The 12,524-nt window shown below is 38.5% G+C and overlaps 1 protein-coding gene across 10 annotated transcripts in view; it reads right to left on the bottom strand.

Moving 5' to 3' along the window:
• Positions 1-2,187: 2,187 nt before the first annotated feature.
• Csnk1g3 (casein kinase 1 gamma 3) overlaps positions 2,188-12,524 on the bottom strand; it is an 82,123-nt gene continuing 71,786 nt past the window's right edge. For all 10 annotated transcript variants that reach the window (XM_040741809.1, XM_040741807.1, XM_040741805.1 and 7 more), the window contains one exon: positions 2,188-4,501. In XM_040741809.1, coding sequence (XP_040597743.1) covers positions 4,447-4,501 — 55 coding nt within the window. In that variant the 3' untranslated portion in view covers positions 2,188-4,446. The remainder of the gene's footprint in view (positions 4,502-12,524) is intronic.

Raw genomic sequence — 12,524 nt, forward strand, 5'->3', positions numbered from 1 at the left:
ATAGCTATGCTTAAGCAGATAACCTTCAAAATTATCTCTTCCGAGTTTGCCTTACATCCTGTACTTTACGTGTGTTTCCTTGACTATATAAACATCCCTCAAACTTACCACATCCCACACCAAACTTGGGCACTTTCTCATCTCTCCCCTTACATGCTCATGTCTAAACAAAATATGTCACCATCTTTTAATAAACCCAAGCGAGACACAGAGCTAATTATCTATGATTTCTACGATTTCATCTCCACCAGCAGTATTATAACTAATAAACATTCTTGCTAATTACCTTTCTTTTCCTTGCTGGCAAACACCCTAATCTAAGCTATCCTCAGCATTTCTCCTTTACACATCCACAATGTATCAAGAGCAACCATTCATACCTATTTTAAACCAATTCACTTAAACGCAGAGGAGTATTTTTTGCTGTTGTTTTAGAGCATCAGATTTGACCACAGTTAAATACCTTTATGTCCTTTCACTTCTCAAGCGCATGGACACAACCATCAGAACAGCAGCTGTTTGCTCTCAGGTATTGGCCCCCGTGGGCCTGGAAAGTTGCTGGACCTACCTGCTAAGAAACTGCTGTTTTTACTCGGTTGCCGAGTAAAATGGTGTTAATGTCTCAAGCTGCTGAACAGCCACTTGACCCTCATACTGGAAGGAAAACAGTGCGATGAAAGCAGAGCCAAGAGATGATGCAAGAGAAGGGCAGGTGCCTGCTTTAACACCAAGATCAGCTATCAGGAGTCAGTGTTACCGGGCTTTACTATTAAGTAAATATTTTTATTGCCTAAGTCAGGTTGACCTATCACTTGCAGGTGAAAGATTTTTACTAAGTATTGTCATGGAGACAAGAAGCCACTCTAAAATCACACTGCTTTTCCCAGATTAAAGCCTGTTGAAGATTATGTGTCATCCTCAGACCATTCTGCTTCTATGTATGTATGTGTTGTGTGTGCTGTATGTATGCGTGAGTGTGGGTAGTTTTATGCCAACTTGACACAAACTACATTCATCTGAGAAGAAACCTCAATTGAGAAAATGCCTACATCAGATCCAGCTGTAAGGCATTTTCTTAGCTAATAACCGATACAGGAGCGCCTAGTCCATTGTGGGTAGAGGCACCACTGGGCTGGTAATCTTTGGTTCTAAGAAAGTGGGCTAAGCAAACTATGAGAAACAACCAATTAGCAGCACTCCTCCACGGCCTCTACAGGAGATCCTGCTTCCTGGTTCCTACCCTGTTTGAGTTCCTGTCCTGACTTCCTTCAGTGATGAACAGTGCTATGGAAGTATAAGCCAAATAAACCCTTTCCTCCCCAAGTTGCTTGGTCATGGTGTTTCATTACATCAACAGAAATCCTGACTAAGACACACACACAACCCAGAAGGTGATGCCATCTACCACTTGCACATCCATTCCAGGCAGGGTCTCTCACTGAGCCTGGAGCTCGACTGGCAGCCAGCAAGCCCCGGTGATCCTCCAATCCCCGCAGGACACCTTGCTGGGGTAACAGGTACATGCTTAGTCATGATGGTTTTTAATGGGGTTCCTAGGATTTGAACTTAATCCCTTATGCTTGTACAGGAAGCACTCTTACCTGCTGAGTCATCTCCCTGATCCACATTCTCCCATTCTCCTGATTTGTAAAGTCTCTGGTGCTCTTGCACACACTAGTCACAGGCTAAATGGTTTTACTTGCCTTATCTTGCCTATAGCATCCTTCAGTAAAAAAGACCCCATTAACACCATTTGGTAAAACTGCTTAAAGGGCCAACATAATGAGAAGTCAAATTACTGTTACAAATATATGCTCCCATCTGAAGTGGCTTTCTTCACTTAAATTAACAGTGAACTTTCATTAATAGCATGACTTCATTTTTAAAAATGGAGTAAAATCATCGTTTATTCCCTTACGTTATTAGAAGACAGATTTAACTAATTGATCTATTAAGTAACTCAGAAAAGAATATACATTAAAAACTGAGAACAAAGCAAGCTTAGATCCTTCCTGTCTTGTGTTCCTTACAACTGTGCTCCAACAAAGAATAAAAACAGAAACAAAATGACAAAAACAGGTTCCTTCTGCCTCTTAGAGAAATAAACCAACAGAATCAAATATTAAACTACTGTGCAGCAGTGAATGGCATTGGTTTACTCACGGTTAGAGGAAGGGGGAAAGAGAGTTTAAAAAAACTACCTTTATTTATCTTTTTCAGTTACATACTTTTAAACAGGGCTGTGTTTCAGTATTCAGACATTCAGGCAATGTTGACTTCATTAGTGTTGACAGAAAAGAAGCATAAAAATGCAAAACATTGTTGGCTTAACCTGAACATACCTGCATTACCTATTACTGACCAGTCTGTGTGCCAAAGACTTGTTCTTTGACACTAAAATGGAGCACTTAAAAATATTGCTAAAAAGCAAATGTCTACACACTGGCCTTTGCAGCAAATAAGGGTATTCATACTTTTAAAATATTTAAGTCCATAATTGGATTAATATACACACCTTCTTATGTATAAGGAGTTCAGATCATATAAACACTGTACAGTCCAAAAAACCCTACTGAGAATAAAACTAAATAGGCTTATGATAAGAAATACAGATATTGCATGTATTTACAAATATCATAGACACACAAATTTGGTCAAATACTGTAAAGAAGTGGTTTCACATTATAAATTGCCAAAACATCCAGCTAACTTGCTCAAAGCAAATAAAACCAAAAACTCAGTATTTAACTCCTGCAGTTTAGACATCATGGCTGTATACAAATATAATGGAAACTGCTGATCAAATTACACAGCAAATGCTTTCTAGGATGAGTGTAAGTCTTCAAAATCAAGAAAAAAAAAAAGACTGCTCATAGGATTAAAAGAAGCAATGATAAACAATATCCTGATTTGTGATGTCCATATGGGTGCCCAATTTATCAAAAGCAACACATTGAACTTTTGGCTAATAAGAAAAATAAATTACAAAATACAATTAAATACCTGTAAATTCAATAATGAAGTAAAAAAAGTGGATTCATTTCCTTTAATACATATTTTCAATGTTACCTTGAGACAAAAAAATAAATAAGCATACCTGAAGGTTCACACTTACGACAGAGAAGAGACTGCATGGAAAGAATAACATCTCATAAGTGAAAGATGAATGTGTGACATGATCAACAGTATCTTTCTAGCCAGTCTTTTTAACTTTTGAGAATCTGGCTAAGAGAATGTGACAAAAGTGTGCCTGTGTCCGTAAGGCTTAAAACAAAGCACAGTTGAAACGTGGAATGGACTCACTATAACAGAACAGCTCACTGTTCATCTGCAGGCACTGTGAACGCTACGGAGGCAATGCACCTGGCCCAGCCTCTCCAGACATTCTCCCATCATCAACACTATGCTCAAGACAGGCAAGTTCAGAGAGCGAGCAGAGCTGAATACAAGAGCTGAATGCACAGAGGGCGACAGAGTGGCCCAGTGTTTATTGCTGGGAATAGGTTTCTTTTCTTTAATCAAAGAACTACACAACAAACAGCCATCACTGTATGTGACATGCTCAGATTTCTGCTTCTGGGAGATGTGGCCACCCGGAAGCAGGCTTCAAGGGGCTCTAGCCTTACACACTGTATTTTCTCTCCTTAGCGTGTCTTTCACACTCCAGCATGCATTACTTCTCCAGTACTGGTCTTTCACTCTCTAGCAACATTATCTTCTGGAAGCATAGAGTGACATTACACAAGTATCATCAGTGCTTCTGCCACTGCTGCAGCCGCCTTTGACACGGTGGCACAGCAGAAGCCAAGCTCCTGTTTCCCACATTCCTTCTGAGTTATTTACCACCACCATCTGCCAATCCCATAGTGCTTTCTCCTCAGTACCTCTGGGCAGAGACTGTACCTTAACTTCACAGAGAGAATGTCAATATGATTTATGAATAACAGTACCATAACTCATACTGGTATCAATGCAGATGTTACAAAATAGGAACTTTTCAAGAAAGTTGTTTTTAATATTCGGGCAACTGTTTTCTCTGCTGCACTATCCATTGGAAAGAAAATTCCTGTTTGATTATGCTTTTATAGAAGACATAAAATCAAATTATGTGCAATTAATTGACACTTGGACACCTGTATTGCTTTCTGTAATAGAGAGCTTCTGAAAAATGTCATCTGGAACTGTGTTCACCAATACCACTTCACTGGTCCATTCCATTCAATGATGGGCAAAGCACTCACATTTTGACAAAATTTTAAAGCTTCCATAAAGTTAAATTAGGAGGGGAAATGAATGTAAGACAACCACAAAATGAAATATGAAAGTATGACATTTCTGTTTCAAGAGTGAGTCCTTGAAAATATATGTGGTCACTACAGAGATGATTTTAATCACGAGACAGCATATGAACATGTAAGTAACTCCCCAGGATCTCTCTGCATCCAGTCATTTGTGACGTTGTATGGTTTTCCTTTTTCTTCGTTTGAAAAAACAGCAGCACCTGCAGATGAAGAAAGCATTTCTTTACTATAAAAACACTCAAGTTATCAGAGACTGGATTTATCACGTAATTTAGATGGTCATCAGAGCACCAGGCTCGTGCAGGAGAGACACTGAGCACATCAGCGAAGCATTGTATTAGTGACCCTACAGCAGTGATTAAGACTGTGTCCATCAGCATGCCTTTGGTACAGCAGGACATTCTGTGCAACATAAAAAGGAGCCAGTAAGTCCACAAGACTTTGCTTCAAGAAGTGAAAAGCTACAGTGCTCTGACTCTCCATGGTCCTGCCACATTTTACTCAGGTTAGTTATTCAATGGTCTCTGTGTGTCATGCTTTTATAAAGGTCATCCATATAGTTTCTCCCTTTCTGTCTGGTAGTTTTGACTCCTGAAGCCACTGTTACAGAGGCAACAATGACCCCATTTCATTTTAGTAAAAATCAGTTTAGAATCTAAAACAAACAAACAAAAAATTAATTAATAGGAATTTCCTACCATATTTATCAACAGAAATATTCAACATTTAAACTAGCATAGCCAAAGTGAATCCATTTTATAATTCAAAACTTATATATCCAAAACTTGTTTTAAATATATTGGCATATATATATATATATATATATTTAAAAACTATATATTCAATCCTTGTCTTTTCCCTAGGTAAAAACTTGTATATATACACTCTGCCTCACTGGGGTAACTATTCAGAAAAGGCTGAAATAAGAGAGAGAGAGACAGAGACAGAGATGGGGGGGGGATATATTCATGGTCCTAAATTAAAGCTACCGCAATAAAACAAAAACTTTAAGTATACTGGATCAGAAAAACCAGCTATGTTTACTTTCAGCTATATGTACCTAATACTTTCTCAAATCTCAGATATATAATTTTCAAAGATAGAAATGCAAAAGGGACACTGCTCAGTGGCAGAGCCCGGGATTCAATCTTGGTTGTTACATAAATTGGACAGGAGGTAGAGACAGAAAGGCCAGGATTCAAGGTCAACCTCTGATAACAAGAGTTTGAGCTAAGCCTGGAATATATGAGACCCTGTCTCAAGAGGAAGGGGTAAAATACTATTCAAATACACCTTTCATTTTCTAGGAAACAGCCACAGAGTAAGAGCTAAAACGAGGGGGGAGGGAGAGTTATTTAAAAGAAAAGAAACAGACCAAATATTTAAAATATTAAATTAAGAACCTAGTGATATTTCAGTGAAAATTCAGTGCTGTTTAATAGAAAGTCCCTGTTCTGATATTAAATGTTTCTATACATTTTTATTTGTCATTTGAAGCTCCAAAGTACATTCCTTCGAAATCTTTCTACTAAACAGGTATGTTAAATTATATAAGCTTTTTACAACAGGAAATGTAAGGCAGCACAAGTTTTTGATAAGCAGGCTGCTAATCGCCAGTTTTTCCCCACTGGGACTCTAGTCACACTGCCTCACTTATTTTGCTTTTAGTTATGAATGCAAAGTTCTCTCCATTTGTTAAATGACCTTTCTCTCTAATGTATTATTAAAGTATGCCAAATCATTTATTTTAAACTTAATATAATTTTAAGAAAAATTCTAATGGCACAGGTTCTTTAAGTTCAAAAACAACACTAAAGTATTATCCAGAAACTTTAGACTAAATCCCACTAAATGGGATGGCCTACTATTAAAGCAATTACCACCAGAGGGCAGCATTGACATGTGTTCTACAAATGCATCTGCCCACAAAGCAGTGTCATTAAAGGAGTAAATTAGAATTTTAACCCCTGCTGGTTTTTAAGATAAAAGTCGTTTCAAAACCAGCTGACTCATAGACTTGGTGATTAAGAAATCATCCTCTCACTTATTTCCTGCTTCCAAACACTCAATCTGAAGCAGGGTTGTTTTCACAACACTGTCTTATTTTCTGCATTTACCGTTACTTTGAAATAATTTTGTTTGACTTACTACTTCCCTTCCCACTACAAGGAAGCTGTGTAATAGCAAGTTCACAGAACCAGCCCATCAAATGAGCAAATAGTTGGCACTCATTTAGTATGTGTTGAAGGATTTGTCTCATTAACACAATCAAACCCTACAGTAAGATGTAGTTAAAATTACAGGTATGTTCTGAGTCTAGAGTTCTTACCCATGGGTCACAAACTCTACTGGAGCCTACAAAAAAATGCTATTTCGGCATCATTGTGAGGCTTTTCTGAAGAACACTGACTTGGGATAGGATCTTAAAATGCTGAGTCTAGATCTCAAGGTAAGACACCTGGCACAGCTTCTGTATCCAATAATACTTACATTCGAAAAGTTATTTAACAAGTGGGAAGGAAGACTTTAGCTTTCAGAACTGAAAGCAAAACCAGAGAAACAAGTGAGGCGAGTTGAATCCAACAGCAGTGTAGACAAACTGGCAATCAACAGCCTGTGCCATTAGAATTCATCCTAAAACCACAGTGCGCCCCTTCCCATTCCATTTCACTCACTGCCCTCTTCAGCTAGACTCTGCAGTTTTCCTGGACCTATATCACACACATTTCTCGCAATGAAACTGCAGCATATTTTCCTGTCTGGGTCTGAGGTTCCTACCTTAACCTTCTACAACAAATTATCAGTATCACCTTTGGTGGAGACCATTACTGTGCATCCAGCCTGTATTACCTACTCAGGGCTTCAGAAACCAGTCTCTCCAGCCCTGGCTTAGTGAGCATACAGAAAAACATCTTTTATGACTAGTACTTACTTTTTGACAAAGAAGTATTTTACCTTAAAAGTAATACCCACAGTGCAATTCCTTATCTTTGGATTTCTTGATTTTTTAATTATTTGTTTGTTTGTTTTTCCAGATAGGGTTTCTCTATGTAACAGTTCTGGCAGTCCTACAACTCGCTTTGTAGGTCAGGCTGGCCTGGAACTCAAAGGTCCACCTGCCTCTGTTTCCCAAGTGCTGGTTTTCTTCATTTTAAAAAGGAAGAACTGTTAAACTAGGCAACAGTTCAGATCAGAAACAAGATTATGTATGTAACTTCCTTAAGTAGACACCCATAGTTCTGTGTCCTATGTCTTTCTCTCTATCCATTCACAATTAATGTCTCTGTCAAAAATGATGCGACCTTCTCACCTCTTTCAAGCTAGCTTAGCTCAGAAATTTCATCTTGAGTATACCATGGCTTGGAATTTTTCAGCAGAATTTTCCCTTTAAGCTAACCACATCTCTAATCTCAGCACATAAACTAAAGCAAGATCAAAAGCACAACCAGACTGAATTAGAGGCAGGCCATGCCCCAACCCTCTACTTCCCGAAGTCAGAGTTCACTTAAAAGTCGCTATTTGACAATTTGTCCTCATAAGAACAATCATGCCCTCTTGCTCATCAATTTCATCATTGGTTCTTCATTGGTTAAGATCTTGAGGCTATGGTGTTCTTCAAACTTTGGTCCCCCTATTTTCATGATCCTCTTAATTTTATCTTTGAAGAAAAGGGGAAGATGAGAAAGTGGGGGAAGAATTGACTTCCAATTTGTAGTGCACAACACGCAATCTTTCTTATCCCTTTGTAGCTCCATTTTTTTATCCTATACTGGTTACAGTAAGTGGGTAGAGCATGGTGATAGAGCACTTCCCTTACAGTATAAGGCACTAGAATGAACACCCCACACAAACACAGGTACACATGCAAGCATACATAAAACCTTACATATTTACAGCTGAAAACACTATCTAAAAGATGTATTTCATGTCTGCTAAAATCTTTGAATCATTTGAAATATCTTCCTAACCACCCAATCACCAAATATGCAATAATTTAACCAGGAAATATTAGAAGGGGGAAAGCATGCAACCTAGGAAAAGAAGTTATGCTCATATTCCTTAGTCTGAGTATCAGATGATTTGAACACTGTGTTAATGACCTTATAGAAATGTGAAGAATTAATCTGAGTAAAAGAAAGGAAAAAATGTGGTTAAAGAGTTTTAAAGCAAAGTAATTCTAAGGACTCTTGCAACCCAACTAGAATAAAGTTTTCCTGAACCCACAGGTTGCCATCTTTTAACACCACTTTATCTAGACATAATTAAGGTCATAAAATTTGTCCCCATACAATGTACAATGCAGAGACAAGTAGTCTATTCACAAAACTGTACAGACACCATGACTACCTAACTTCAAAGTCACCTCATTCCTTAAAGCAGAGGTTCTCAACTTGTGGATCATGACCTCATGGGAATCACATATCAAGATATCCTACATATCAGGTATTTACATTGCAATGCATAACAGTCGCAAAATTACAGTTATAAAGTAGACACAAAATAATTTTATGGTTGGGGTCACAACATGTGGAACTAGTTTAAAGTGTTGAAGCATTAGAAGACTGAGAACCATTACATTTAAGGAACCCTGCTATCTATCCCATTTTCTTCTCTGCGCAAAGACAACTTTATTTTCTGTTCCTTTACCACTGCCTGGTTCACAGTGGAGCTATATAATACATGTCATTATTCTGGTTTTTTTTTTTCATTTAGAAGAATTTCCAGCTCACTTCTTTGTATATAATAATGCATTTCACAGGTATGGTAAATAGCTTTAGTTTATGATCTTATCCACTGCAAATCTAAAGACAAAAGAAGCTGTATTTTTAATACATTGAGAAAGGCATCATGATGCGAGAGGTGTATAAAGAAAACAATAGGTGTCTCCTGTACCAATTCCTTCAAGGGTACAACCCAGTTTCTCTTCGATGTTGAGGTCTTTGATCCATTTGGACTTAAGTTTTGTGCATGTCGATAGACATGGATCTATCCGCATTCTTCTACATGCCAGCCTCCAGTTATGCCAGCACCATTTGTTAAAGATGCTTTCTTTTTTTTCCATTGTATATTTTTATTTCTTTGTCGAAAATCAGATGTTCATACATGTGTGGGTTAATATCAGAGTGTTCAATTCGATTCCATTGGTCTACCTGTCTATTTTTGTGCTAATACCAAACTGTTTTCAGGACTACAGCTCTATAATAGAGCTTGAGGTCAGGGATGGTGATGCCTCCAGATGTTGCTTTGTTGAGTAAGGTTATTTTGGCTATCCTGGGTCTTTTGTTTTTCCATACAAAATTGATTATTGTTCTTTCCAGGTCTGTGAAGAATTGTGCTGGGATTTTAATGGGGATTGCATTGAGTCTGTAGATTGCTTTTGGCAGGATTGCCATTTTTACTACATTGATCCTACCTATCCAAGAGCATGCAAGATCTTTCGATTTTCTGGTTGTACTCTAATTTCTTTCTTTAAAGACTCAAAGTTCTTGCAATACAGGTCTTTTACTTGCTTGGTTAGCATTACCCCAAGGCATTTTATGTTGTTTATGGCAATTGTAAAGGGTGACCTTTCTCTGATTTCTTTCTCAGTCCTTTTATCATCTATATATAGTAGGGCTACTGATTTTCTTGAGTTAATCTTGTAGCCTGCCACTTTGCTGAAGGAGTTAATCAGCTGCAAGAGTTCCCTGGTAGAGTTCTTTGGGTCATTTATGTAAACTATCATATCATCTGCAAATAGTAAAAGTGTGACCTCTTCCTGAACATAACACCAGTAGCACAGACAGTGAGGTCAACAATTAATAAATGGGACCTCCTGAAATTGAGAAACTTCCTTCTGTAAAGCAAAGGACACACTCAGCAAGACAAAAAGGCAGCCCACAGAATGGGAAAAGATATTCACTAACCCCACATCTGGCAGAGGGCTAATCTCCAAAATTTACAAAGAATTCAAGAAGCAAGTCTCCAAAACACCAAAGGATACAATTAAAAAGTGGGCTACAGAAATAAATAGAGAATTCTCAATAGAGGAGTCTACAATGGCTGAGAGGCACTTGAGAAAGTGCTCAACATCCTTAGCCATCCGGGAAATGCAAATCAAAACAACTCTGAGATACCATCTTACTCCTGTCAGAATGGCTAAAATCAAAAACACCGAAACAATTTACGCTGGAGAGTTGTGGTAAAAGAGGAACTCTCCTCCACTGCTGGTGGGAGTGCCAACTTGTACAGCCACTTTGTAAATCAGTATGGAGATTCCTCAGAAAAATGGGAATAAACCCACCACAAGACCCAGCAACTCCACTCTTAGGCATATATCCAAAAGATGCCCATTCATACAACAAGGATGTCTGTTCCACTATGTTCATAGCAGCACTATTTGTAATAGCCAGAACTTGGAAGCAACCTAGATGTCCCTCAACCGAAGAGTAGATAGAGAAAATGTAGTACATTTACACAATGGTGTACTAGTCAGCAGAAAAAAACAGTGGAATCCTGAAATTGGCAAATCGATGGCACTAGAAGAAGCCATCCTGAGTGAGGTAATCCAGTCACAAAAAGAGAAATATGGCATGTACTCTCTCATATATGGATTTTAGACATAGATCTGGGGAGTGCCAGCCTACAATCCCATGGCCAGAGAGTCTGGGAAACATAACCTTCATTCAGTGGCTGATGGAAGAAGAGGCAGACTCCCACGGCTAAGCACTGAGCTGAACTCAAGAAAGCCAGTAACAGAGAAGGAGGACTGATGAGCAAAGTGATTAAGACTGGGCAGGTTTAACCCCCAGAAACAGCTGACCGGACAAGGTTTAGCTCTTGAATCCCAGACTGATGGCTGGGAATCCAGCATGGGACTGATCAAGACCCCCTGAATGTGGGTGTCAGTGAGGAGGCCTAGGTAATCTATTGAGCCTTGCGTAGTAGATCAGTATTTATCCCGGGTATACAAATGGACTTTGGACTCCCATCCAACAATGAGAGATGCACTCTCACCCTGGACTCTCGGGGGAGGGTCTAGGCCCTGCCCTGGATGAATGAAATGACAGACTATGGACACCCCGATGAAGGACTTCATCCTCCCTGGGGAAGTGAGGGGATACTGGAGCGGTTGGTGGGAGGGCGTGGGAGGAGGGAAGGGAAAGGGAGAGGGACCTGGAATTGACATGTGAAGCAACCTTGTTTCTAATTTAAATTTAAAAATAAAAAAGCAAGCAAGCAATAGGCATATTAACAAAATAATACTAAAATATATAGCTTCAAAATTGGGTTTGGAGAAAACCAGGAAATGACAAGAGTAAGCAAGCTATGAAGGCCTTTGATGTCATATAAAGAAATCTGAACACAACCCTCCAAGGAGTGGAGGACAGTCTCTTCAGGAACAGAAGTCCCATGGCTTTCTTCATTCTTATATTTGTGGTTGTGAGCCTAGCCTTTAATGGCTGAGCCATCTCTCCAGCCCAGCTTTCTTCATTCTTGTCCTCCAATGCCTCCACAGAGAAATCAGTCTATTTTGCACACATACCCATAGGCATCACATTTAAATGAACCATATATTAAGTCCTTCTTGAAAGCCACCTTACAAAGCATTCTCTGAGTATTTGGTCAGGAAGTGGTCCTTTTCTTTGCAAAATTCAAAGCTTTACCATGTACTAATATCTACTAATGCAACTGAAATTTCAATATTTTAGCTACTGAATGAACATACAGAGAATAAATAGACTGGATTGAAAGGAAGTCTCTAAAACGAAGTGAACACAGACAGCAAACCCCCGTGAAGAGAAGGTCACCAGCAGTTAGTGATGAAGAAATAAATAGGTGTGATAATAGCTACATAGTCTCCGTACATGACAGACAAAATAATTGAAGCCTTACCACTTCTACTGTTTGTCTCAACTCCCTATGAGGTGGATAGTATTAGCCACGTTTTACAAAAAAAGAAACAAGTCTAAAAAAAAAAGAACCACATAACCACCCTATGTCATAACTATCCTTAGCACCTTACCTAAAATTCATAAACACAAACCATTAAGGGAATTTTTAAGTTTAATAACAAACAATAGTTCTCTTGAAATATACTAAATTTAGCCGTACCACCAAGAAATTCTTAAATAAAAACTGATTGAAATGGATCACTGCTTGCTTTAAAAAAAACACGACTAGCAAATGAATGTTTTTAAGGGTGCGAGTAAAATGACTGATAGGCTTTAAAACTAGGCTTTA

Source organism: Mesocricetus auratus, unplaced genomic scaffold (genome assembly GCF_017639785.1).
Source record: "Mesocricetus auratus isolate SY011 unplaced genomic scaffold, BCM_Maur_2.0 Super-Scaffold_6730, whole genome shotgun sequence".
Lineage (NCBI taxonomy): Eukaryota > Metazoa > Chordata > Mammalia > Rodentia > Cricetidae > Mesocricetus > Mesocricetus auratus.